Genomic DNA, 27644 nt, shown 5'->3' on the forward strand with positions numbered 1-27644 from the left:
CATACAGTTTGGAAACAAGAAGTAAAACTGTTTTTAGTTACTGACGACATGATCCCATATATAAAAATTCTAAGTAACCTATTAAAAAATTCCAACTAATTAATAAGTTTGGCAAAGTTGCAAGGTACAACAACAACATACAAAGTCAATGGTTACATCCATATGACAGTAAAGTAATCTGAAAGTGAAATTAAGGAAATAATTCCATTCACAAGAGCATGAGAATTGAATAAAATACTTAGGACAAATTTAACAAAAACTGCAAAACTTGCATAATAAAATTACAAAAAATTTTTGAGAGAAATTAAAGAAAATCTAAATAAATGGAGAGATACTGGATTGGAAGATTCACTATTATTTATATGGCAATTCTCCCTAAATTGATCTAGAGATTCACTGCCAAACTTATCAAAATCCTGGCAGGCTTTTTGTGTAGAAATTGACAAGCGGATTCTAAAATGTATATGGAAATGTCAAGGGCTGAGAGTAGCCAAAATAATTTTGAAAAAGAACAAAGTTAGAGAACTTATACTCTCTAATTTCAAAACTTGCTGTGAAGCTACATATTTAACACAGTGTGTTACTGGCTTAACGGTAGACATATAAATCAGTGAAACAAAATAGAGACTCTAGAAATAAACCTTTAGATTTATTTTCAGTTAACTAATTTTTTACTATAGTGTCAAGGCAATTTAGTGGGAAAAGAGACTTTTCAACAAATGGTGGTTGGACAACTGGGTATCTTAGATACAAAAAAATTTTACTTTGACCCTTACCCCACACTATACACAAATATCAAAAGACAGACTAGAGACTTTACATATAAAAGCTAAGACTACAAAATTTCTGGAATAAAACATAGGAGAAAATCTTTGCTGTCTTAGATTAGGCAAAATTTTCCTGACAGGACACCAAAAGGATGATCCATAAAAAGAAAAACTGATAAACTGAACTTCATCAAAATCAACTTTTCCTCCTTAAGTGACATCATTTAAAAAATGAATACAAGCCACAGACAGGCAGAAAATATTTGCAAATTATATATCTGGTAAAAGACTTGTATCCAGAATATATAAAGAGTTCCTACAGTTTGATAATAAGACACCGGATAGAAAACAGGTCAAAAAATTTGAATAGATGTTTCACCACAGAAGCTACAAGAACAGCTAACAGGGAAACAAAAACGGCTGAACCTCCTTAATCATTAGAGAAATCCACATTAAATCACAATGAGATACCATTACGAACCCAGAGACTGGCTTCATTTAAAAACTGGCAACCCCAAGTGTTGCAGAGAATGGAAAGAAGCTGGAACACTAACACACTGCTGGCAGGCATGTAAAATGGCACGACCACTTTGGAAAACAGCTTGTCTGTTTTCTTGAAGAGTTAAACATGAACTTGTCATCTGACCCACCAATGCCACTCCTATGAATCTCTCCAAGGGAAATGAAAACATGTGTCTTCAGAAAGATTTGCACATGAATGTTCATTAGCAGCATTATGCATAATAGCTAAAAAGTGCAAACGACCCAAATGTTGATCAATTGGTAAATGAGTTAACAAAAGAGAGCACAGCCATACAATGGAATAACTTATTTAGCAATAAAAGGGAGTGACCTACGCAGATACTCTACAATGTGGGGGAACGCAGATACTCTACAATGCTGGGGAACGTGAAAACCATGCAAAATGGAAGAGGCACGACACAAAGGTCCACCTACTCCTCGATTCCATTAATGTGAAGTTTTTAGAAGAGGCAAATCTATAGGGACAGGTAACAGATCAGTGGTTGCTTGGGGCAGAGGGTGGGAATGGGAACTGACAAATAGGCGGGAAGAACTTTTTAGGGTGATGGAAATATTCTAAAGCTCAAGCATGCTAATGGCTGCCCTGCTGTGAAAACTGATTGAGAACTGAACTGCGTATTTACAACACATGAATTTTATATATATATTACAACAGGTAAATTCTATATCTATATATCTATATATCTATACATAGATATAGATATAGATATATATATATCTATATATCTTGAACAGAGCTGCTAAAAATATTCAGCAGCTTGCTTTATGCTAATTTTTGTCTACCACCCCTCCCCCATGTTCACCTCTACCTTTCAGCTCTTTTTGTCCCTTGTGCCACTACTTGGTCAATTTCCATTCTACACTCCCCAGCTTCCCCTCATTGTGGGGAGCAGTCCCAGCAAAAAGCCCAGTGGTCTATTTTCAAGTCTTTGCAGGGACCAGACCACTCCAGCTCCTTGGATCTTACTTGGCTAATTCCAATTGGCTAGTAAATACCTGTTGGCTATTTCAGGGTCTCTTGTTCTCAGGCCCATGAGATGGCCCATTGCTTTCTCCTACACAAATGCAAGTGACACACCAGACCATAGTGGTAAGTGCTCACTACATGCCAGACACCATCAGGCAAACTACCATTAATAACTCACTTAACCCACCCAAAAACACTATAATGTATGTGCATTATTGTCCCCAGTTATGAAAGGGTTAACCGAAACACAAACAGGTAAATAACTTGTCAAGGTCACAATGCTAGCAAATGTCTCTGATAACATTCAGAGTCAGTGCTCTTTATCCACTAAACAATGCTGCCTCTAACAAGAGCATATGAAGTTATCCTGCCTGACAGATCAGCATTCACTCATGACTAACAGCCCTGTCCCCCTCAATCCTCCCTGAGATAGGAAACTGTACCCCTCCTTCAAAGACTAAGTTCAAATGTCAGTTCTAAGAAACCGGATGAACTCACATTGGCAGGTGGCTACCGCTTCTTCCCCTCCCTTCAATTCTCCAGCCCATCCCTCTATGACAGTGCTTTTCCCCAGGTGTTACAATTATACGTTGACATCCTTGTCTTTCCCATGAGCTCAGAGAACATTTTTTATTCATCTCATATCCCAGAGCTTACCCTAGTGACTGGCGCCCGGCAGGCTCTCAATAAGCATGCACGGAATTGAGTGGGCAATAGTTAGTTTAAAAAAAAAAAAAACTAGCTCAAAGTGTACTTGAAAGCAATATAATTACATCTTTTAAAAAGATCTGTAATTCAGAGGTTTTACCAAGGCTGGCTAATGAGTTTTTCTGGGGTATTCTTTAGAAGAAACACAGCATTTGATTCTTCCTGGTATTTTAGCTGCTTATTCCCAACAGGCAGAGATTGGTGCTTCTGATGCTAATTTGCCAGGGAGATTCAAAGGAGAAGCAGCTACCACAGCCTTCAACCAAGCACCTGCCAGCACAGAGAGGACAGAAGAACAAGAACTAGCAGACGGAAGGTAAGACGGGTCTGTGCCAGGCCTAAAGAATTACCACCAAAGTCACCTACATGAAAAAACGAGAAAATTTCAAACCTAAAATAGAGAGGAAGGTGGAAAAACCAAATGTCAGTTGAAAAAAAATTCATTAACTTTTTTAAACTCTTACAATTTAATGCAGGATTTTGCTATGAAAACACACAAATATATTGTGGATTTCTTTGTTGATGTACAGACTTCCAGTAGACATTGCCATAAAAATATAAAGGCAGATACTTATAAGAGAATTTATAGCCCCTCTCACTTTCAGTAGAAGGTTCTAGTATTTCCTAAGAAAAGTCAGAAATTCTGCAAAGATGTCTCAGTCATTTTCTGGGCTTTAACTCAATCCCTCTCTGTAACTACAAGAGTTGACTAAAAATACCTCTGGGGGAAAAAAGAATGGAGAGAAAAACAATGATTTAAAAAGAAATAGGTAGGAAGTATCCCTTGAAAAGAGCTGGCGCCCTCACGCCCTCCAACCCTCCTCTCATGTGAAATATCGATGCATTTGACACCCAAACCAAGGAAGGAAAAGATCAGGTTAAGGAGTTTGCTCTGGCCAAGAACCAGAACAGGGGTGCTGCCTATTCTCCCCAACTTCTCCCATGCACCCCGCCTTCTAGGGCAAACACATCTGGACCCACTCTGTGATACAGATGTCACCAAATTACCAGGAACAGTCCCCACAGTCTGAGAGGCTCAGAGATGGTAAAATCTGCCTTCCTTCTTTTTTTTTTTTTTATTATTTTTTTTGTGTGTGTGGCATAACAGTATTCATTATTTTTGCACCACACCCAGTGCTCCATGCAATCCGTGCCCTCTCTAATACCCACCATCTGGTACCCCAACCTCCCACCCACCTGTCAATTCAAACCCCTCAGATTGTTTTTTAGAGTCCATAGTCTCTCATGGTTCACCTCGCCTTCCATCTGCCTTCCTTCTTCACCAGACAGGATGCGAATTCCTTTCCCAACACACATGTGTCACTTCAACCGTCTACCCTTCAGGGGCTGTGTACAAAGGCCATAAACACTGTCACATGCCTCTGGGTCCAACTTGGCTCCACAGAGTTTCAAGTTGAAGAGATACTTAAAAAATGCGGGTCTGGGAGGTCCTGGGAGCAAACTTTCTCATCAACTAAACCACTGAAGACAATAATTCTCTTTCCTGCTGTGGGAACTCTGGAACTCCCATCCAGATGTGTATACGCTAGGCTTAAGTGAGGAGGCCTCTAATTACCGAAATTCCGCTAAGCTAGGAGCATCTCAGGAATGAGAATCTGTCAGAGCCTGCTTGAGGACTTTCTTTTTTTTTTTCTTTTCTTTTCTTTTTTAAAGATTTTATTTACTTCTTTGAGAGACAGAGACAGAGCATGGGAGGGGGAGACGGAGAGAGGTTGAGGGAGAAGCAGACACCCCGCTGAGCAGGGAGCCAGATGAGGGGCTCGATCCCAGGACCCCGAGATCATGATGTAAGCAAAAGGTAGACACTTAACCGACTGAGCCACCCATGTGCCCCAAGGATTTTCTTATAATTAACACACCATTATTCTAAGTACTGTCCAATCTCGGAGATGGGGAGAAAACAGAGTGCCCTATGATTTACCCAGAAAATGTATTATTTCATACTGAGGTCAAGGAAGGTGTTTGATACCTGTCCCCCTTCACCTTCCTTTAGCAGAAGAACATCATATGCAGAAAGACCTAGATAAGCAGAGCACATCTCCCTTTCCACCACCAAGACGCAGGAATCAGGCCAGTAAGTTCTACTTAGCTCTCAATAAATATATGCTACGCTACCTAACTTTAAAGAAATGTAACCATTAGGCATCTGTGAGCCACAGCCATATCCGCTGAGAACGAGAAGCTCATTCACTCATTCATTCACTCATGTACAATTTATACCAGACATTGCTCAAGGTACACATCCCTCCCCAAACAAAAGAGACATTTCTGCCCAAGTGGAACTTATATTCTAGTGAAGAGAGACAGACAAATTAGATAAGAAAAAAAATACAATGTGAACAAAGGGTTAACAAATTCCTTTCCATCTCTGCTCCAGAATTTGACCTGAGGTTAACTTCCTAGTTCTGTTTCCCTGGAAACCTAATAAAGATAAAATGTCGATTATGTGACTAGGCAACACTGTTTATGATAAAAATGACCCCTGATTGATAACTTGCATCTGGACTAGAAGGACCATTCGTATCTGATAGGGACATCGTAGCTTGGGCTTCCTGACATGAGGACTTCCTAAGTCCTTCCTAACGTGAGGACTTAAAACTGAGCATATCCCTTTGGGAAACCCTGAATTCTTGGGACAAATCCCAAACTCACTCATTGTGAGGCTCATTCTCTACAGCTGAGCTGTCACTTGAGCGGGGAGGGGCAAACAGAACAGCTCCTGGGCAGCCATATGGACTGCTGAGGGCATGATTCACACAGAAGAGAAACCCCTGACATTGCCCTGCTGGCAATTCATGATCCTGTTCTAGATCTTTCTATTTAGATGGGAGTCAACTGTGGCCTATGGAAGTCTTGAGTTGGAATGTTTAACTGAACCTAAGAAGACCCTGGTTAACACTGTTTATATTTGATGCTGGTTAAATGTTAAGGAAAAAAGTAAGGCTGGGGAAAAAGGACCAGCTAGTTGGACTAGATGCTTTTGAAAATCCCTTCAGGTCTAAATAATAAGCATCCCTCCCGCCCCACTTTGGGGTTGCTAGTTAGCTCTCACACCCTGATCTGTCCGATTTGTTTTCAGGCTTCTGCTCAGTCACTCCCTCGGGGAAACCTCCCTTAATCACCAAATCTAGGTCAGTTTCATTTTAAAATGGACTCTCCCAGAAATGGGTCCCTCGCCTGCTGAACACTATCTCAGCGCGATACATCCAAGAATAAAATGATCTAACGTCTCTCTGAGAGCAAGCCACGTGTCCAGCTGCTCGCCATTTTATCCCCAGCACCTGAAGAATGTCTGGCACGGAGCAGGAGCTGAACAAATGTTGGCGGAACAAGTGAATATCACAACATACCTGAAACTGAACAGAGCTGGGAGTAGCGCTCATGGCACACTGCTACACTGTCTGTTCCTGAGTGTTCTAGTCATGCTACTCCCATCCAGAGCGTGATCCCAGAGGCGCTCTGCAAACATTGCCATTGTTATCAGGAATTCCCAGGGGGTCCATCTCCGGTCATATCAAGAGGTTATGGGAATATTTTTAAAAAATTAAGTTAATTTTCATTGTTAGACACTGTATTGTACAACTATCTCTATTTAGGAAAACTTGCAAAGTGATAGGGTAAATTTTAAACCTTAGCACTGTCTTCTTCCTGTTTTCCTAAGGCTTAACCCACTGGTAGTTATTAGTTTGCTGCTGAACTAGAAAGTCCATAGGGATCATTTGCTGTCTTGACCCTAGCTCCTAGCACATGAATATTTGAGGGATGAATACATAAGTGGATGAACAAACAAATAAAGAATCTCTCCTTTTCCCTTGCCCCCGTTAAAAGAGAAAATCACCACCCGAGACAAATCTCTGGTGAAGAACTAAAATAAACTCCTGTATCAGTTCACGTTCCCGAGAATTCCAATTTGAAATGGTGGCTAAAGGAGGCAGTGTATGGCTGGTCAAAACCATGTGGGGAAAGGCCTTTATAAGATGGGATAACTGCTAGTTAGTTTACTGGTCCCTCTCCCTTCACCGGCCCCCACCTCAGCACTCTGGAAGCCTGGAATGACCCACCCTGTGCTCACAGAGCTTGCAGACGACCCAGAACTCTAACACATTGTTAGTACCCTGAAAGCAATTACCTGTTCCCTAGAATTCATGCCCCATAATTCATCACTGATGAATTAGCCTTGGAGTTTCATAATTAAGATTGACAAAGACTTCTTTGTTTCCATACTAACAGTTCTGAAGGGATTAGCCAGACCTAGTCTACACTTAAACAAACAGAGAAGATTTGGCTGATGCTTTGGTTACATAAATAATTATATCTAGACTGGCTTTTAAAAGTCCCAGTTTTCTAAGTGCAGTGTATTCATTCCAGTTCTGAGACTCAGTGCTCCACTTTCAAGAACAGGGTACAACCTGGGTGTGGTCCATGTGGTCCAAGTGGTGAGAAATGGGACTGGGAGTCATAAGGAGGAGGTGCAGGTCCCAGCTCTGCCACCAACCAGCTATGTGGCCTTATTTACTGACTGTTTTCCCAACCAAAATGGAAACTCTACAGGGGGCAGTGACTGGGTCTCACTTGTTCTCTTAGAACAGTGTTTGGCTCTAGTAAGTAATCTAGTAAAGGTTCTCAATAAACATTTATGAAACAATACTGCATGTGATTTTCTGGATCTTAGAATACTCATCTAGAAAGGGCAGTGATCGAAACAAACGTGCTCTGACAGATTCTGTACCCCACCATCAGCTCAACGATTCTGGAACTTCTCCTACATGGTGAGATGATTCACGGGACGTGCTCAGCACAGGGAGCGAGGTTGACCAGAGTCTTCCACACCCAGTCGTGCCTCTCTCCCCGCTCGCAATGGCTTCTACCACCCTGGACCCCTTTCAGATTCCGAAGCACATCAAACTCTTTCCTGGGTCAGGAGCTTGCACATGCTGGACCCTCCACTTGGAATCCTCTTTCTCCTGCTCTCAGCAGGGTTACCTCCTGCTCACCGTCATGTCCAGGGCTCTGGGTCGCCTCCTCAGGCGGCCCAGCCTGACCACCTACCTAAGCAGGTGCCCTCTGTGAACCACACGCCCTGTATCCATTCATTCCCTGACACGCATTCTAATTTGTAATAGTATCGTCAGTTTCCTGGCTGATTGTCTGTCTCCCTCAGTAGACGGCATCCTCCCTGAAAGCCTGGACCATGTCATCTCTTCTATTTGCCAATGTAGCACCAGGCACAGTACCGGCCACATCGGGGAATTCAATAAATACTTGTCCAGTGACTGGTCAAACCCACCGTGTGCCAGGTGCTCTGCTGAGAGGTTTATATAAAATCCACAGATCTCTACAGAAACCCTCACTCCAGCCAGACTGGTCTCCTCATACCCTGCAGGATATATACAACGCTGAGTAGGGCTCTAACTGCACTCATATAACCACTGTCTGGGAGGGGGCCCTGGCTTCCCCAATCAATTCGCATGGACAGGATGAGCGCCCTTCACTGAAGCTTTATTCCAGCTTCGCTGCCCTTTCCAGATGGTGCAGCTGTGTCCATACGGCAGCTTCCTTATTTGCTTTTGTGGCAAGCTGAACTCGCCTAGTCAGCACACACAAACTATCCTGAAACTGCTCGTTTGCACCCTTAATTCCCCATGGGGCTGTGCGTTGTAGCAAGGCAGGGACTTTGCTCCTCCTCCTTGCTGCTGCCTAGGACAGGGTCCAGTACCTAACACGCAGGCAAGTCATCCTCCTTACGTGATGAACAAATGACCTTCCTGAATAAAGAAATAAATGGGCCTAGAAACTCGAGCTCACTTCGGTCAGTTAAAGTGCTCTCCCATGGTTTGCTCCTTTATACAACAGAACATTACCTACATGTACATATAAACCCTTCCTTCTCTCCGACTATCTCCTAAAATGCAGGCCCTTTTCCTTCTAATATCTGAATTTCTCTCAAAGACTGTTCACAGACAGAAAGCTGATACATATTAAATGCTTCCTGGAAACATCTGAATTCTCTATTCGTTGCATTTGATTTAGGCTATAAAAAGTCACGTGCAGATTAAAAAGTGAACACTTCTTACCACTGCGGGAGAGAAGACAGCCAGAATGCTAGAATGCACAGGCCAACTCGAAGCTGCTCTGGAGCTTGGGGAGCCACCACGGGGCCCCCCCCTCGCTTCCTGGCCGGCCCCCGCCCCATGGCCATGCGGTCTGGCTGCTGCGGCTACTCTCTGGGATGGAAACACAGGAAGCGCCCTCCTCGGCAGCCACTGGGACACTGCAGGCCCCACGGCCCCTTTTTCAACCTGCTAATTCTAGGCCACATTAAGCAGAGCTGAAGAGTCACAAAGGTCAACAAAATTACCGAGGAAGTCTGGGGATTTTTAAAGCCAGTGCACAGTGGTGATCATCGGTCTGTTGGATTGACTATAACAAAACTCCCCAAACTCCCCTCTACATGACTTTATTCCCCGGCCTGGCACCAAGCATGGTAGGGCAACCCGAGTCTCATGGTACCCCCTGACTTCCCACCTTCTCCAGGTCAGGGTCTCCTGGGCAGAACTCCGTGATGTACCCCAGCAAAGCATACGACCCACGAGCATATCTCCCAGGAGGTGCGGGGCATTGGCCTTTTGGTTTTAATGTATCCGCATCCTCCCTGAATTAAAACCAATTCAGAGCCAAGGAAAACACCAGATGCCATGCATTTTGCCCAGTCAGTGCATCTGACAGGGCTGACAAGAAGCAAAGATACTTGAAATGTCCTTTGCCACCCTTTGTTGATAAGAGTTGGGCAAATATTCCTAAACCAGCACGCAGACCATAACTGGCACCCCAAACCCAAGCTTCCTGGAAATTCTGGCCATAAGGACTCCAGTGAGGAGTATCATTTCCCTTTCCCTTCGAAGGCTGAGGGTAGGAGGATTCCTGGCTCACTCAGTGGGGAGTATGTGATTCTTGATCTCAGGGTTGTGAGTTCAAGCCCCACACTGGGTGTAGAGATTATTTAAAAATAAAATTTTAAAAATCTTAACACCCCAAACAACAAGGCTATGGGGACCCCAGGCTGAAGCCATCTCTGGGCACTAGCTGTGCTGCCTAGCAGACACCTCTGACTACCCCATGAGACCAGTCACCCCACCTCCTTTCACTGGCGCACCGACAAGGTCTTCAGTCATTAGCACTAGGCCACTCAACCAGGACACATCTTGAGCTGAGCTCATCTAAACCAGCAGTTGAAAATAAATGACCTTCCCTTAAAAATGTGTCATGGAGGGCGCCTGGGTGGCTCAGTGGGTTAAGCCGCTGCCTTCGGCTCAGGTCATGATCTCAGGGTCCTGGGATCCAGTCCCGCATCGGGCTCTCTGCTCAGCAAGGAGCCTGCTTCCTCCTCTCTCTCTGCCTGCCTCTCTGCCTACTTGTGTTCTGTCAAATAAATAAAAATTAAAAAAATCTTAAAAAAAAAAAATGTGTCATGGAGGTTCAGCAATCAAATGAGTGCTTTGCAAACTCCCACTTCCACTGGAGGCCAACCTTCACCTAGTACCGTCCTGCTGGAAAGTTGGCCAGGCATCCGCATCCCTGGAAACGACAGCTGGGCGCCCACTACCTGCCTGATGACTTGCAAAGTGCTTCCACACATGTTGTCTTACTTGTGTCTCACCTCAGCTCTTGGTGGTTGGGGGTGGGGGGGCTAGACCCATTTTACAGATAAAGAAATTGAGACCCAGTGAGGAGAAGGACTGGTTCCAAATTGCTGCTCTTCCTCTGAGTGCCTGCCTGGGCAAGGCCACTCCAGAAACGCTTGGAGCTTGTGTCCCAACCCTCTGAGGCTAATGCATTCTCATTTACCCTTGGCAGAGCTGAGCAAGAGGGGGTTTTTCATCCCTCCCAGGCTTATTCCTGCTACCCAGAGGGACAGGAGAACTAGACCCGAAACAGAAGTGGCTCGGTGGGGCTCAGATGGCACCAGGTATTCTGTGCCTCCGGGAGGAAAGAGGCTACAGGGGATGTGGGGAAGAGGAAAAGGGGAGGAGAGAGAAGGAAACACGATCTGAGGCGTGTGCTGGAAAAGCTGCAAGGAAAAGTGGGAGGAGAAAACCCCAATCGACAGCACAGGCTGGGAACCACCCCTGGCAAGGTTTCATCCTTGGGTCCAGTGCCTTGGCGAGGCAGGGTGACGAGAGACCACTCACTGTCGGAGCGTCGGACCCGGCCTCTGCACACACAGCCTTTCCCCTGAGTGGAGCAGTGCCAGGAGGACGGATGGCAGATCCTAGCAGCCAGGTCACCATGGGCACACGGGGACAACACTAGTCATGGCGCCAGCCTCGCAGGGCACCAGTGCCCGGGAGAGAGCCGAAGCTGTGGAGATCAAGGACGGTGAAGGAAGAGCCTTGGTCTGGGACTCGGGTGCTTTCTGAAGGAGACCCGAATTCACTGGTTTGGCATGTACTCTTGGGAAAGATGGGAGGACTATAAAAGAATAAGATTAATTACTCAAACTCAGTAAGTACTCTGGGATGACAACTACGAAGCTGAAGATACCGAAGTACATTTCTAAAGACAAAGATGGGCTTTATCAATTCCCATCTCTTATTGCAAAGCTCTTCTATAGCCCATTTCCTTAATCCTTGCAAATCAAATGCTGTCCATGATACCCTTCCAGATACAGATTTCTAAAGTGCAGAGGGGCACCTGGGTGGCTCCGTCTGTTAAGTGTCCGACTCTTGGTTTTGGCTCAGGTCATTATTTCAGGGTTGTAAGATCAAGCCCCATGTCGGGCTCTGTGCTGGACATGGAGTCCACTTAAGATTCTCTCTCCCTCACCCTCTCCCACTTCCTGCTACGCATGTGCTCTCTCTCTCTCTCTCCAAAAAAATAAATAAAAATAAAAGTAATTTAAAAAATAAAGTGCAGGAAAACAAAAGGAAGCAAACACATCAGAAGACCGGATGTGGGAAGCCACTGGTGCTTATGGACAGCAGCTACCTCCAGATGTCCCCACCTACTCCACAGAGATCCCAGCTGTGAAAGTCCATTGACAATGACCCAGGCGTGGTTCTTGGGCCCTGAGAAATCCACTGCTCTAAGTCAGGCAGCCTGGAAGCACTGGACATGCCCAAAAGCTCCTGCTGCTTTCTCTCCTTTCATCCATAGTCTGTGGTCCCCAAACTGGCCTTCGCCTCCATCTACCTCAAAGTAATCTCTCATTCCAGCTGCAAAGGACATGGTAGCTAGCAAGAACCCTCTAAAGAAGTTGGCCAATCCTATCACTGGTCTTTGAAGCCATAAAAAGAGTGAGAGGACAAGAAAGGAGAAAAGTCTTCAAAGTTAAGCAGTCCCTTCACCTTGGCTACGTCAATGGGAATCTCCTTGAACTTGGGTAAAATAAAAAGAGAGATGAGCCGCTAAGCAATTCCCGGCATGTAATCAGTCTTCTAGGGCAAATCTGTCATCATTATATTTTTTAGTTGGATTCCAGGGGGCAGCCAACATTTCAGGGCAGGAGGTCAGAGCCCAAGGGGACTAGCTTCTTCCTCTTCAATGAATAGGCTTCAGATGAAAATAAATTATCCAGCCCACCTTCACCAATCCTAAAATCCAAAGCATTTTCAATAGAAGTAGTGGTTGGGCAACCCTGAAAGCCCCAAGCGAATGCATTCCTGCCTCTGGACTTGCATATGGGAGACAAGCACACTTACAGGTTAGAGGAAGAGAGAGCAGGGTTGGGGTTCCTCTGTGATGACAACCATTTATTGTCAATAGGGAGAAGAAACAAATCACTCAAAAAAAAAAAAAAATTCCACTTTCACTCCCTTCCCCCTCTATTTACAACACCATAGGAAATAGAACTAAAAATTCAGCTTAGAGGACATGCACTATTGCTCAGATGAACCCAATCCATAGCAGATGAGATCAAACTCGAGAGCATCTTCTTGGCCACCAAGGCCTCGGGCCAATCCAAACCTTGGGGTGTTACTGCGAACCTTCACACGCCGTGTTGATCTGAACCAATGGCCTTTGGAGCCAACCAACAATTTAACTGGATTTGGAAAGCATTTACCGGCAACAAATGAGAAATGATTGCACATGTCTCTGAGCCACTGGGCAGAAGAAACGCCACTTCCATGAGCTACGCCCCAAGGTTTGATGCTCTTGAAAATGAAGAGGGAGCAACTCCACTGTTCATTTATCCAAAGGCTGGGACTCATGTCCCCTCTGTGGTTCCAAGCACTACTGGACTATTTCTAGAGGAAGGGGAACAGGCCTACGAGGAGCTATGGAGAAGCCAGATACCTACTGTGGGTCTTCATGCACATCTATCCTGCAGCACAAGGTCAAAACAAGGGACAGCTGAAGAGATTTGGAAGACAATCATCGCATTTCTCATAAAAGCAACACAGAAAGGAAAACAAACGTCAAATGTATCAGAGAGCTATCCCTCACGGTCGCGTTGATAAACTTTCCTAAACCCTTCTCGAAAGCAGCTCAAGGTGAAAGTGTGCCCGGGTGACAGCAGAGCCACACTCACTTTCCTAAAAACTGCTAGAGATTTGGCAGACCCAATTCTCTGAAGTGAGAAGCCAACCGGTGATGACCCTGGGTGCGGGGATTTCCAGGTCACGGACTCCTCCCCCAACCAAAGGGGTTGGCCTTGGCCACCACTGCCCAGGAGAGGGGGTGTGGCCTAAAGCTGACTCCCCAGAGACCCACCCACCCAGCTGGTGCTTCTAACCTATGACTCCTACTCAGGAAGGGGCCCTCCTTCCTCCCTTCTCCCACCTTCACACCTCATGGCAAAGGGAGAGAGCTGGGGGAGAAGACACAAAAGAGCCTACATTCACGATTTTTAAAAACCCTTCCAATCATAGTTCATATTTAAAATTGCTCTGGTACAATAGCTAAACCGGAGATAGCATGGTGAGGCTTTCTACTTTCCTCCTTTAGGAACCTGAGTTAAAAAACGAAGAAGGCTTACCCATTTTTGAAATAGAGGACATGGGCTCTCTGAAGTCCTGTTTCTAGGAAAAAACCTAGTTCTTGATCGTGGGGAGCAGGGCCAGGCTTAGGGCTTCTGTTTTGAATATTGGTAAGTATTACCTGGAAGGGGAGAAAATCGGAAAACTAATCAGATCCACATCCAAGCCTAATCCTTTCAAACCACATCTCTAAACGCGCTGCACGGCCTGATGGATCAGTTTCCTCGCGCCAGCATCGGTGCATGGGGACTGGTGCAGAGGTGGGCGCGAAGACTAGGAAAGCTGGGGTGTGCCCGGCTCTCCTGGCACAGAGGGCTCAGGACTGAAGGGTGCTGAGGGGTACACAGTGCCAGCAGAAGCACTGAGGCGGAGGGGCTCTGCTAGGTGCCAGGATATGGCCGGAGAGGGGGAGTAAGAAACAGGTCCTGGCAACAGACAGGAAGAGAGTCATCGTCCACCGATGGGTGAGGTCACAGACAGGTGGGCCAAGGCTCCAGCCCTAAGTAAGCTTGATGAACCCAAGGAAAGCTAAGCTGAGAAGTGCCGTGACTAGCACTGGCCCCGAAATTCCCCAGGGAGGGCGAGCTCTCTAGTCCAAAGCCAAGGCCTATGGACTCTCAAGGGGACTTCGGAGAAAAACAAACTAAGTTCTCTCTCTCTCAAAACTTGATCTTTTGTCAACAGATGATGAGCTTGTAAAGGTCTAAATGTTTAGCCCCACAAGAAAGACTGCCAACAAATCAGGAGAAAGACCTTCAAGTCGAGTGGGTTACAGAGAAGTGTAAACACATGTCTACTATTAGAGGTTACCCGCTTTATACTGGCAAGTGAAATAAAGCATTTATCAAACAGAAGCTCCTTGCAGCCCATTTAAAAACCCTACACGTGTTCTCCAAACATGTTGTCCCCATCTGCTGAAAGTCAGCAGCCCTTCAAAGACCCAGCTGTAAGCCAAAGCTCAGACACTCTAGAGGTCTCAGAAGTATTCTCCATGTGGAGTTGAAGCAATTGCTGGTTCTCTAACTTTTAAGCTTCAGGAAACAGCAAAGAAAGTGCACAATGAACAGATGTTGTGGGATGAAATCCAGGTGAGCAACCCTTGCATTTGAACTACAGCCCAGCATCTTATCAAAACTGCCTGGCTCCTTCCCGACTTAGCACTTGGCTCTGCGAGTGCTAAGCAGTAGGTGTTCCTCATACCCCATGTGAACTGTCATTTTGGGCTTTACTGCAGGTTCCTCCCCAACACATCCTCCAAGAGCTGCACATGCAAAGAGCACGGTCTCCTGTAAGTCTCTCTCAGGATGATCTCACCCATAGAAATCTCTGAAGCCAGCTCCCAAAGTTATCCTCTCTACTACAGACTTTCCTTCTGAACACTAGACTCATACATTCAACTGCTTCCTTGTTATCTCCACTTGGAGGCCCAACACTTAAACCTTTAAAAAAAAATTAGCCTTCATTTGCTTTCAAGAATAGTTTTTAATTTTTAAAAATACTGTTATTACTGTAAAGCAAAGCCAGTTCGGTACAGTACAGAAAGAAAATAAAAAATCATCTCAAAATTCCATCGCACAGAAATAACCAGGTAACATTTATTTAACAATAATTCAGGTATCTCTATACATACGTATCAGGGAAAGAAAGGTAAAAGTCATTTTCCAAAAACTGAGATTGTGTTTCATATGCCAGTTTTAAATGGAAACTATTACATTTAATTTTAATTAAATTTAACAGGAGAAACTAAAATGTGACCAAAGTAATCACTCAACTTCAGAAAAATGTGTTTTTTTACACAGAGTCATTAAAGGTATGGGCACTTGTCTTAGTTAAAAATGAATCTTGTATTTATTATATGTATATATGTGTGTGGGTGCATGGAGAGAGTATAGATGTAGATACAGATATATTTTAACAAATTAAGTCTTTTGCTCCATAAAAGTGAGATGTCTTACCACTATTTAGTTTTCTTTAATTTCTTTCAATAGTGATTTGTAGTTTTCAGGGTATAAGGTTTGCACTTCTTTTTATTATTCCCATGTATTTTCATCTTTTGATGCTATTATAAATGAAATTGTTTTCTTAATTCCATTTTCTGGTTGTTAGTGTAGAGAAATAAAAGTGTAGTTTTTATACCGACCTTGTATTCTATATTCTTGCTGAAATCATTTACTAGTTAAAATTGGGTCTGTAAGTGTGAATTCCTTAGGATAGTCAATATACAAGACCATGCCATCTGCAGACAGAGATAGTCTTACTTCTCCCTTTTCAACCTACATGTCTTTTATTTCTTTATCTTGCCTAATTGCATTGGTTAGAACCTCTACTACAATACTAGAAAGAAGTAAAGAGATCAGACATCCTTGTCTTGCTCCTGATCTTAGGGGCGAAATACCCAGTCTTTCACTATTATATATGTTGTTAGATGCAGGTTTTTCATAGGTGCCTTCTATCAGGTTGAAGATGTGAACTTCTATTTCTATCACGAGAAACGGTACTGGATTTTGTCAATGCTTTCTCTACCTCTACTGAAAATATCATTATAATATGGGTTTTGTCTTTTATTCTACTGACACATTACATTAATTGATTTTCACATGTTAAGTCAGCTTGCATTCCTGAAATGAAATCTTGCTTAGTCATGGTATATAATCTTTTCTATATGTTGTTGGATTTGGTTTGCTGATATTTTGTTAAGAATATCTGCATCTATATTCATAAGAGGTATCAGTCTCATAAAATGAGTTAGGGAATGTTTTCCTCCTCTTCTGTATTCTGGAAGTTTTTATAGCATTGCTGACATTTCTTCCTTTAGTGTTCAGCAGAATTCACCAATAAAGTCAACTTGACCTGTAGTTTTCTTTAAGGAAAGGCTTTTAACTACAAATTAAATTTCTTTAATAGACACAAGAATATTTGGGTCATCTATTCCTTCTTCAGTGAACTTCAGTAGTTTGTGTCTTTCAGGGAATCTTTTTTTTTAAGTGATCACATTTATTGGCATAAAGTTGGTCACAATTTTCCCTTACCACCTTTTTTTTTTTTTAAGATTTTATTTTTTAGGGCACCTGAGTGGCTCAGTTGGGTAAGTGTCTGCCTTTGGCTCAGGTCATGATCTCAGGGTCCTGAGATCAAGTCCCATGTCCATCTTTCTGCTTCTACTTCTATGCTCACTCTCTCTCAAATAAATAAAATCTTAAAAAAAAAAAAAAAAGATTTTATTTTTTTAAGTAATCTCTACACCCAACATGGGGCTCAAATTCACAACCCCCAAATCAAGAGTCACATGCTCCACTAACTGAGCCAGCCAGACACCCCTCCCCTCACAGTCTTTTTTTTTTTTTTAGAAGATTTTTTTTTTTTTATTTACTTGACAGACAGAGATCACAAGTAGCAAAGAGGCAGGCAGAAAGAGAAAGAGGAGGAAGCAGGCTCCTTGCTGAGCAGAGAGCCTGATGAGGGGCTTGATCCCAGGATCCTGAGATCATGACCTCAGCTAAAGGCAGGGGCTTTAACCCACTGAGCCACCCAGGTGCCCTCCCTTGCAGCCTTTTAATGTTTATGAATCTATGGTACCATCTCCTCATCTTGGGTGTTGGTAATTTGTGTCTTTTCTTTTATTCTTTTCAATCTTGTTAATAGTTTACAAATTTTATGGATCTTTTCAAAGAATCCATTTTTAGTTTCACTGATTTTCTCTGTTTATCTCTTTTCTATTTCATTGATTTTTGTTCTGATCTTTATTCCCTTCCTTTTGCTTGCTTTGGCTTTAATTTGTTCTTTTTCTAGTTTCTCAAATTGGAAATTTAGACCATGGATTTGAATTATTTTTCCTAATACACATTTAATGCTATAAATTCTTCTATATATTTTGTTTTAGACATTTAGAAGCTCTATTATTAACTACATACACTTTTAGAATTGCAGTGCCTTGTTGATTGACTCCTTTCTAGTGTACCTTCTCCCTTTATTGCTTGAAAATATTCCTTGTTCTAAATTCTACATTCTGATGTAATAATCACCCTAGCTTTGTTTTGATTATGGTTTACATGGTATATAATTTTACTTTTTGTCAACTTAAATATTAATTTTAAATGGTTTTCTTATAGATAGCATATATTAGGGCTTGCATTTTCATCTAATCTGAAAATCTCTTCCTTTTAATTGTTCAGACTATTTACATTTAATGTAACCATTGACAGGATTGGAACCATCTTGCTTGTTGTTTTTTTAATTGTCCCATCTGTTGTTTCTTTTTTTCTTTCTCATTCTGCTTTAAAAAAAAAAGAAAAAAAAAATATATATATATATATTTTTTTTTTTTTGACAGAGATCACAAGTAGGCAGAGAGGCAGGCAGAGAGAGAGAGGGAAGCAGGCTCCCTGCTGAGCAGAGAGCCCAATGTGGGGTTCGATCCCAGGACCTTGAGATCATGACCTGAGCTGAAGGCAGAGGCTTTAACCCATGAGCCACCCAGGTGCCCCTCTCTCTTTCTTCTTTTTTGATGATTCCATTTCATTTCCACTAATGACTCGTTAATTATGCTTGTCTACCTGTCCATTCACCCATGCCCCCATCCTCCATCTCTTAGCTGCCCAAAGGTATATAATATAGCTCTTTAGTTTATCATGGTCTATGTTCAAATAATATCACACCAATTCATATATAGTATAAATGCTTTATAAAAATATACTTACATTTCTTCCCCCATCTTCTGTGCTTTGGTTGTCACACATCTTACTCCTATTGTATATTCCACAATATGTTTACTATTACTGGTTTAGGTGGTCAATTATATTTTTTAAAAACTAAAAATAAGAAAAAGTCTTTTATATGTATGCTCGTTGTCACCACTGATGATGATCTTTATTTCATTGTATATATCTTTATTTTCTTCTCCTTGAAATTTCCTTAACATTTCTTGTTATGCAGGTCTGTTGCTAATGCATTCTTTCAACTTTTGTTTGTCCTATAAAAAAAACAAAGTCTTTTGTCTTCTTTCATTGAAGGTGTTTTGAAATTTTTCATCCAGCACTTTAAAACCATCTCTCTGATCTTCTAACTTGCATGGTTTCTAATGACAAATCTGCTGTAACTACTAGCTTTTATTCTTCTGTATTTAAAATTTCATTTTCTCTGGCTTCAAGATTCTGTCTTTGATTTTCAATAGTTTAACCACAATACATCTAAGTGTAGGTTTCTGTTTATCCTGCTTGGGGTCCTCTGAGATTCTTGGATATGTGGTTTGTTGTGTTTCATAATTTTGAAAAACTCTCAGCCATTTTCTCTTCAAATAGTTCTTCTGTTTCAGCTTCTCTCTCCTCTCCTTTGTGGACACCAAATACATATTTTTTCTGTATTTCTTGGATGCTGTTTTGGTTTTCCCCACTCTTTTTTTCTTTTCCTTTTGTGTTTCTATTTGAATCATCTCTACTAACCTACAATCATCTGAAAGATTTTTTCCTTAGCTATGTCCAGCATTCTAATAAGCCATCAAAAAATTTATTTATCTTGGGGCTCCTGGAGAGCATATGACTCTTGATCTTGGGGCTGTAAGTCTGAGTCCATTGTTGGTGAGGTAGAGATTACTTAAAAATAAAACCTTTTATTCAAAAGATTTATTTATTTATTTGAGAGAGAGAGAGCACACACACACGTGAGAATGAGGAAGGGGCAGAAAAGAATCTTCAAATAGACCTCCTGCTGAGCTTGGAGCCCAACATGGGGATCAGTCCCAGAACCCACGAGATCCTGACCTGAGCCAAAACCAGGAGAGGAGTGAGATACTTAACTGACTGTGCCACCCAGGTGCCCCAAATACGAAATCTTAACAAAAAAAGTTTCTTCATCTCTTATATCATGTTTTATCATTTCTAGCATTTCGGTTTTACATTTTTATAGTTTCCATCTCTGCTGAAATTCGCATCTCTTTATGTGTGTTGTATACTTTTTCCACAATATCCTCTAATGTACTATTTTTAAAAAAATATTTTATTTATTTGACAGACAGAGATCATAAGTAGGCAGAGAGGTAGGCAGAGAAAGAGAGGAGAAAGCAGGCTCCCTGCTAAGCAGAGAGCCCAATGTGGGGCTCAATCCCAGGACCCTGGGATCATGACCTGAGCTGAAGGCAAAGGCTTTAACCCACTGAGCCACCCATCTCTAACATACTATTCATTAATATTTTTAAGCTCCTATCTGATAACTCCAACACCTGGGGCACTTCTGAGTTTCATTTTATTTATTGCTCCTCGCAATAGTTTGTGTGTGCACTTGTGTATATCTCATACTTTTAAATACAATGTTTAAGATTGTGTGTAGAGAATGAGGATGAGGTAAATAATATTTATACCTGAAAATGGGCACCTCTTTTCATCTATAAGGCAACAAATGTGAGGGACTGAGTCAATCCAGTCAGTAGTTGAAGTTGGGCTGAGCTTTGCTGTTTTTATAATTACCTCCCTACACTGCAGACTTCAAAGTCCTCAGGCAGTGGGCTACTGACTTGTGCTTACTGTGGGACCGGGATTCTGGAGGGGTTTTCTAAGTGTTTCTGCTCCATCCTATTTTCAGCAGTCCCTGTATGCTTGGACTAGAGGTGATTTCTCTCCAAATTCATGCCCCTTTCCCAGCAGTATTCTACAGTTACTTGTTACTTGGTGCTTTGTTACATTGCTGGTGGTGGGAGGGAGAAATTCTTGGATTTTCCTGGTCCAGCCTCAGTTTTAGGAAGGGCCTACATACCTAGACCTCAGGGATGGGGCTCATCCTCAAGGGGCCTTTTCTGGGCCTCTCCCTCCTAGCTCCTAGAATGTCTTCTGGGGGCAAGAACCACTTAAATTCCACTTCCAGGAAAACTCTAAGCAGGAGTAAAGCTCCTAGAAGCCCAGTGTCACCCCCAAAACATAATTTTCTAGTTATCCCATCTTAATAAATAACATCATCCACCCAGATGCCCAAATCAGACCCTGGGTGGGAGGTAGGGAGGTAAAGTTTGAAACCCTGCCACTCTCTATTACCAAGTTCCTCCTAATTATTTCTCAAAATGTCCGTATCTATCCATTTCTACAACAATTACCTTCACGGAAGCTACAATCACTTCTTGTGAGATTTCCACAATAGTCTCCTAAATGGACTCTCCATGTCATTTCGTGCTCCTTTTCTTCCTTCCCACTTTCCACAAGAGGTCTGAATAACTTTCTATAACACAAACTGGGTCATGCTGCCCTTGTGATCTTTCTCATACTTCAGGTGTCACCTTGATTGTCACCCTGTTGGAAGGGCCTTCTCTTAGGTGGAAGGGCCACCTAACATCACATAGGCCTACCTCTATTATTCCCTCTCCCAGCAGCCCAACCTATTCCTTCACTGCATTTATCAGTGTATTTTTTTTTTAACTTGATTACTGACTGTCTCCCTCTGTGGTGCTGAAACATCCACAAAGTCAGGGCCACATCTATTTCACTTATTAATAATGTTCAAGGTCTACTGCGATGTTTGGTGCAGGGTAAGCATTCAATATACATAATAAATGAATGAAATACATGATGAATGAATGAATGAATTTGCAAGACTGACCAGAAACGCAGGAAAAAAAGCAGTAAGAAAGTAACCTACTCTGCACTAGGCACTATGTAGCCACATAGGCTCTCTCATTTATTCCCCCACAAAAAGCCACTGAGACCTATACTACTCCCCTCACTGCACTAAAGGAGGAAGCAAAGCTTTGCTCCATTGGGTGAGTCCCCAAACTGCATGGTAGCAAGGGTTAGAGTCAGTGCTAAAACTCACGTCCACCTGACTCTGCAGTCCAGCTCCTTCCCCTTTGTCCCATCAGTCTGCCTTTGCTGGCAGAACAAAGCCCAAAAGACAAGAGGTCAGAGCTGCCAGGATGAGGTTATAAATGGGAAGAACGGGGAAGATACAAATGGGGAGGCAGAGAGAATAGCTTATCTCAGGGTTTAGGCTTAAGCCTAAACATCTTGGATTTCATCCCTTCTTCACAAAGAGCCTCTAACACATGGGCCTGGGCAGGAGCACTGTTTGGCAGTGTCGAAGCCACCACTTGTTCTGAGGATAAACACTTCCCTGCAACAGGACTGCCAACAAGCATCCTTAACATGCGCGGCCCGCTTTGGCAAAAGCATATATGCGGTGACTAAGGAAGCACGACAGCAAGAGGGGCAAAGACTTTTAGGTCCCAAGACCCAGGTTCAAAGTCAGGTTCTGATACCCCTCACCACTTGTGGACTTAGGACAATTCCTTCAATCTCAGACCTTCACTGTCCTCATCTGTGTAATGGGGATAATTATATCTGATAAGATTGTTACAAATTGTAAGTGGGAAACTTAATGAAGATATAAACATTATAATCCTTAATGGAGGGGCGCCTGAGTGGCTCACTTGGTTAAGTGTTGGCTCGGGTCATGATCCCAGAGTGCTGGGATCGAGTCCTGCATCAGGCTTCTTGCCCATTGGAAAGCCTGCTTCTTCCTCTGCCTGTTTGTGCTCACTCTCTCTCTCTCTCTGGCAAATAAATAAATAAAATCTTCAAAAATAATAATAATCCTCAATGGGGATATATTAAAGAGTTACCTTCAAGTAGGAACAAAAAAACTTTTATTTTTTAACATGGTTTTAGAAAATCTGGAGATTGGAAAAAAGAATCTGGAGATAGGGGGGCGCCTGGGTGGCTCAGTGGGTTACAGCCTCTGCCTTCGGCTCAGGTCATGATCCCAGGGTCCTGGAATCAAGCCCCGCATTGGGCTCTCTGCTCAGCGGGGAGCCTGCTACCTCCTCTCTCTCTGCCTGCTTCTCTGACTAATTGTGATCTCTGTCTGTCAAACAAATAAGTAAATTCTTTAAAAAGAAAAGAATCTGAAGATAGGGAGATAAAAGGAAAACATGAAATAGGCAGGAATAATAACAAAAATCATTCCTCTGCCACATAGTCATACTCTTAGAAAAATGAAAAGAATCAACTCTATTTTTGTAGAATTCAGCATTGTGGCTAATATTCCTATGTCTTTACCCTTGTCAGCCTTCAAAATTCAGCTCAGGTGTCCTCTCCTTCAGGAACCATCCCTGAACTACCAGGCTGGTCCACCAAGACACTTCTCTGGGCTTGCAGAGTCCTCTGAGTGTTCATCACCAAAGCATGGCCCACACTGGTTATAGGCCTGGGTCTTTGTTAGATCATATGTGTCCTGAGGACAGGCTCTGTGGCTTTTTCATTCCAGTGCCCCTGATATCAAGCACAGTACAGAACATAGACAGCACTCAAAAGGGGTGCCTGGGTGGCTCAGGCGGTTAGTGTCTGTCTTCAGCTCAGGTCATGATCCCAGGGCTGGGATCCAGTCCTGCATTGGGCTCCTTGCTCAGCAGGGAATCTGCCACTCCCTCTCTCTCACCCTCACCCCTGCTCATGCTCTTGCTCTCTCTCTGAAAAGAAAAAAAAAAAAAAAGGGGGGGGGGACTCAACAAATGTTTGTGTAAGTGAATTAAAAAATCAGAAGCATTGCTATATGTGAAAATGTAATTTAAAAAATAATGATCCTATTCATAAAGCAATACAAATAGAAAAACCTGGGAATAAAATAAACCCATTAAAATCTGTGAAACAAAAGGTCTTGCAAAATGGAAAGAGATATCATGGTCATAGATGAGTGAAGACTAAATATAAAAATTCTCCGAATTATGTATAAGGTTCATAAAATCCAAACAATCCCAACAGGATTTTTTTAGAACTCAAGAAAATTATTCTAAAATTCACCTTTAAGTATCATCAGAAATGAACTAAGGATATTCTGAAAAATACAAGTGATATGTAGTTACAATCCTTTCAGATGTTGAAACCAGTCATAAAGAAGTACTTATTGAATGGTGTCATACTGGTACAATATAAGATCAGCAAAACAAAATAGGAAAGCCAGGAATTACTACTGTATCTAAAATTTTATTAAATTACTTAAAATATATGATAGCAAACGTATAAAAACAGAGATCATCTTAAAGTGGTAGTGAAATTTGAGAAAAACATTCATTTAGAGTCATATCTAGTGTCGCACAACAAAATAAATCCCAAGAAGTTTTGGAAGCTAAAAGTTGTTTTGAAAATATGGAAAAGGATTGAAAACTTTTTAAATCTTGGAGGGAGTCTATCCCAATATTTCAGCTTTAAAACAATGAAATAAATGTAAAAAAAAAAAAATCAGGTTAAACTATATACAGATTTAAAATGTATGAGCAACTTAAAAATGTAAATTTAGTGACTGAGAAAATACTCAGAGCAAATATGATTAAAGAGTTAACATATTTATGATGTAGACTTTATTCAAATTGTCAATGACTTCATCCAAAAACTGGACAGAAAGTATACACAGACAAGAACGGAATATAACATAAAGTTACAATATGAGCCAGCAATTCCACTCCTAGGTATATACCTGAGAAAAATGAAAGCATTGTCCACGCAGAATCTTGTATATGAATGTTTGTTGAAACCTTATTATAAGAGCCCAAAGGTGGAAGCAACCCAAATGATAAATGATAAATGATGAATGGATAATTATACCCAATGCAGCATATCCATAAAATCACATATTATTTGTCAGTAGAAAGAAATGCAGCATTGGGACATGCCGAAGGAGCCAGTCATAAAAGACTGGCTCATAAAAGGAGCCAGTCATAAAAGATGTGTGGCTTTATTTGTATGAAATGTTGAGAATACACAAATCTGTTCAGACTAGGGGAGATCAGAGGTAAATGAAGAGTGAGTGCTAGTGGGACAGGTTTTCTTTTTGAGGCAACAAAACCGTTCTGGAATTAAATATTGGTGATGGTTGTATGACTCTAAATATATTATAAAGTATTGAATTGTGTACTTTAAATGGGTGATTTGTATGGTATGTGAATCCTATCTCAATAATGCTGTAATTCAAAAAGAAATGAAATATAAATCATAAGCAAACAGATGGGAAAAAAATTCACCCGGACTGATAGTAAAAGAAATGTAAACCAAAATTGCAAGCAAGGCACCACTGTCACCTAGCAAACCAGCAAAATAACATTTACATAACAGCAACCCCATCAAGAGTGCAAAGCGACCACTACCCCCCTGCACCGCGCCAAAGGGAAATGTTGGCATGACTCGTAACAAGCAAACGGGACACAATATGTACTTAAAGTGAATGTCAAAAATACCTCCACTTGTGAGAATCTGCCCTTGGGGAACAATGACAGTAAGGGGAGAGTTAGCCGAAGGAAGGCAACATCAGCATTATTTACAACAGGTCGGACCCAACAAGAAGGTAATTATATCATAGAGGCCATGTACTTGATGAAATAGTGTATCTCCATGAAAACATTTTCAAGTGCTGACATAATGTTGAGTGAAAAAAGACAACACTCTTTAACGCTGTAAGATTATAAGGACAAAGACTAACCAAGGATGTACGAAAATTAAAAGAAGCTACTGTTCTTTTCTGGTTTCCAGACTTTTCTAACTCAATTTCAAGTGCATGTGGCCCCCCCATCCCAGTCAGTCAGATGGCAGGCCTGGAGTCAGAGCACATTTACTGGCTGGTCGCTGGCTTGCCATTTCTTCAAGGAAGAACCTGGTCCCTGCCGCTTGGGTTCAAGAGGAGAGGGAGGGAACGGAAAGGACACGGAAGGCGGAAGCTTTGCCTTTATGTTGTCTCACACGTGAAAGCCCCAAACATGGCTGTGTGGATGCCTCTGCCATCAGCAGCACCGAGCACTTCTCCTGGGATGTCTCATTTGAATTCAAGATGCACCCGAATCTCACCCACCAAGTCTGGCACCTCAGCTCTGTGGCCACAGCGAGGAGGAAAGGAGGCCAGGGCCTGACCATGCTCACCAGGGAGCAACTCCCCGAAGAACAGAGGAATTCCGATGGGGCCCGGCAATATTTGGGGACTGCCTGTTTCCCCTCAAAACGTTAGCCCTAAAACTGCCCGTCAAAGTCGATTGGTAGCCCATCATTTAGCGTTCACTTCTCTAAAATAGGGTGTGAAGAAGTGAACTGTCGGTGGAAGGTGAAGTTCCAGCCTGGTCTGCTCAGGACAGCCATAAGCAGCTGGTGGGACAGAGATGGGCTGATTTCATTTGCCAAAAGCAGGGCTCAGAGTGTATGATATTCAAGAGTGAAGTCATCGTTATTCCTATCACGGCACCATGAGAAGCTCCTTGTGGGGCAGGTAACTCTATTTACCATTGGCAGGACGCCACCATCTGAAGAGAAACAAATCAAGGACAGCCTCTGTCATTTCTAATCTAACTCAATTTGTCTGATTAAGTTGTTGTATATGCACAATTTTGGAAGTACCTTTTATTCCCCTTCAGAGAACAAACTATCAGAGAAAATTAGATGGTTCTATAACCCTAATAGAACAAGAACAACACTAAATAAATAGTTAATTGCCCTGCTTTTGTGTATTCAAATTTTCAAATATTTGAAATATTTCAAATATTCAAATTAGTGTATTCAAATATTCTTTGGCCCTGCCTCCACCTTCAGATGGGGGCAAGGGGGGCAAGAACACATGGAAATTTCCTATGGCAGCTGGCTCACGAGTTCTCTAGCCCCAGACAAATCAGGCAATATTAGCGCCCCCATGAGAACAGGAAGCTGTGGCACACAGAAATACACAACTGGACCAAGGTCAGACAGTTGGGGGGTAAACAGAAGCCCAGAGCCCAGATATGACATGGAGACTCTGGTGGGGGTAAGATGCTGTCCCATCAGCTTCTGCACAAGAGAGGGAAAACCAAGTTCTCCCAAGAAAAACTACTCTGTAAATATTCGGTTAAAAATTATTTAACATTGGGGGGCACCTCAGTGGCTCAGTGGGTTAAGCCTCTGCCCTCAGCTCAAGTCATGATCTCAGGGTCCTGGGATGGAGCCCCACATCGGGCTCTCTGCTCAGCCAGAGCCTGCTTCCCCCTCTCTTTCCGCCTGCCTCTCTGCCTACTTGTGATCTCTCTCTGTCAAATAAAGAAATAAAATTTTTTAAAAAATTAACATTGGGGCACCTGGGTGGCTCAGCGGGTTAAAGCCTCTGCCTTCAGCTCAGGTCATGATCCCAGGGTCCTGGAATCGAGCCCCACATCAGGCTCTCTGGTCGGTGGGGAGCCTGCTTCTCCATCTCTCTCTCTGCCTGCCTCTCTGCCTACCCGTGATCTCTCTGTCAAATAAATAAATGAAATCTTAATTAAAAAAAAAAACAAAAACCAGCATGTTTCTAATGTTCTACCTATATGAAATCTTCTAAGATGAAGAAAGAATCCACTGGCAGATGACACAAATGTCATCTGTCATGTCAGAACATGACAACAAAGCTAACATTTAACTGTTACTAACCACGTACCAGGAAGTATATTAATTAAGCCACTCTATCCTCACCATAGCCTGATAGCAGTCACTATTGCTACTTTACAGATGAGGATCGTGTGGTGCACAGAGAGGCTGAGTAACTGGCCTGAAGTCCCACAGCTAAAAGGTAGCAAATCCAGGATCTTGACACTGGCCATCACTCTACCACAGTGCTCTGCTCCCTCTCACAGCTTAAGTTAGCTGCCTCAGGGGTCAGCCACGGTCTCCCCCTTTCTGAAGAGTTATTGTCCTTCAGGTAGCAAACAAA

The 27644-nt window shown here is 42.5% G+C and overlaps 1 protein-coding gene across 6 annotated transcripts in view; it reads right to left on the reverse strand.

Annotated features, from left to right (window-relative positions):
- TTC7B (tetratricopeptide repeat domain 7B) overlaps positions 1-27644 on the reverse strand; it is a 244048-nt gene that overhangs the window by 151882 nt on the left and 64522 nt on the right. For 3 of the 6 annotated variants that reach the window (XM_082733933.1, XM_082733931.1, XM_082733929.1), the window contains exons 5-6: positions 13982-14103; positions 13304-13327 (exon numbers count right to left, since the gene is read on the reverse strand). In XM_082733933.1, the coding sequence (XP_082590059.1) occupies positions 13304-13327; positions 13982-14103 (146 nt within the window). The remainder of the gene's footprint in view (positions 1-13303; positions 13328-13981; positions 14104-27644) is intronic. The other 3 variants (XM_082733934.1, XM_082733932.1, XM_082733930.1) reach the window with 1 other exon arrangement.

Source organism: Mustela nivalis, assembly GCF_964662115.1.
Source record: "Mustela nivalis genome assembly, chromosome: 6".
NCBI lineage: Eukaryota > Metazoa > Chordata > Mammalia > Carnivora > Mustelidae > Mustela > Mustela nivalis.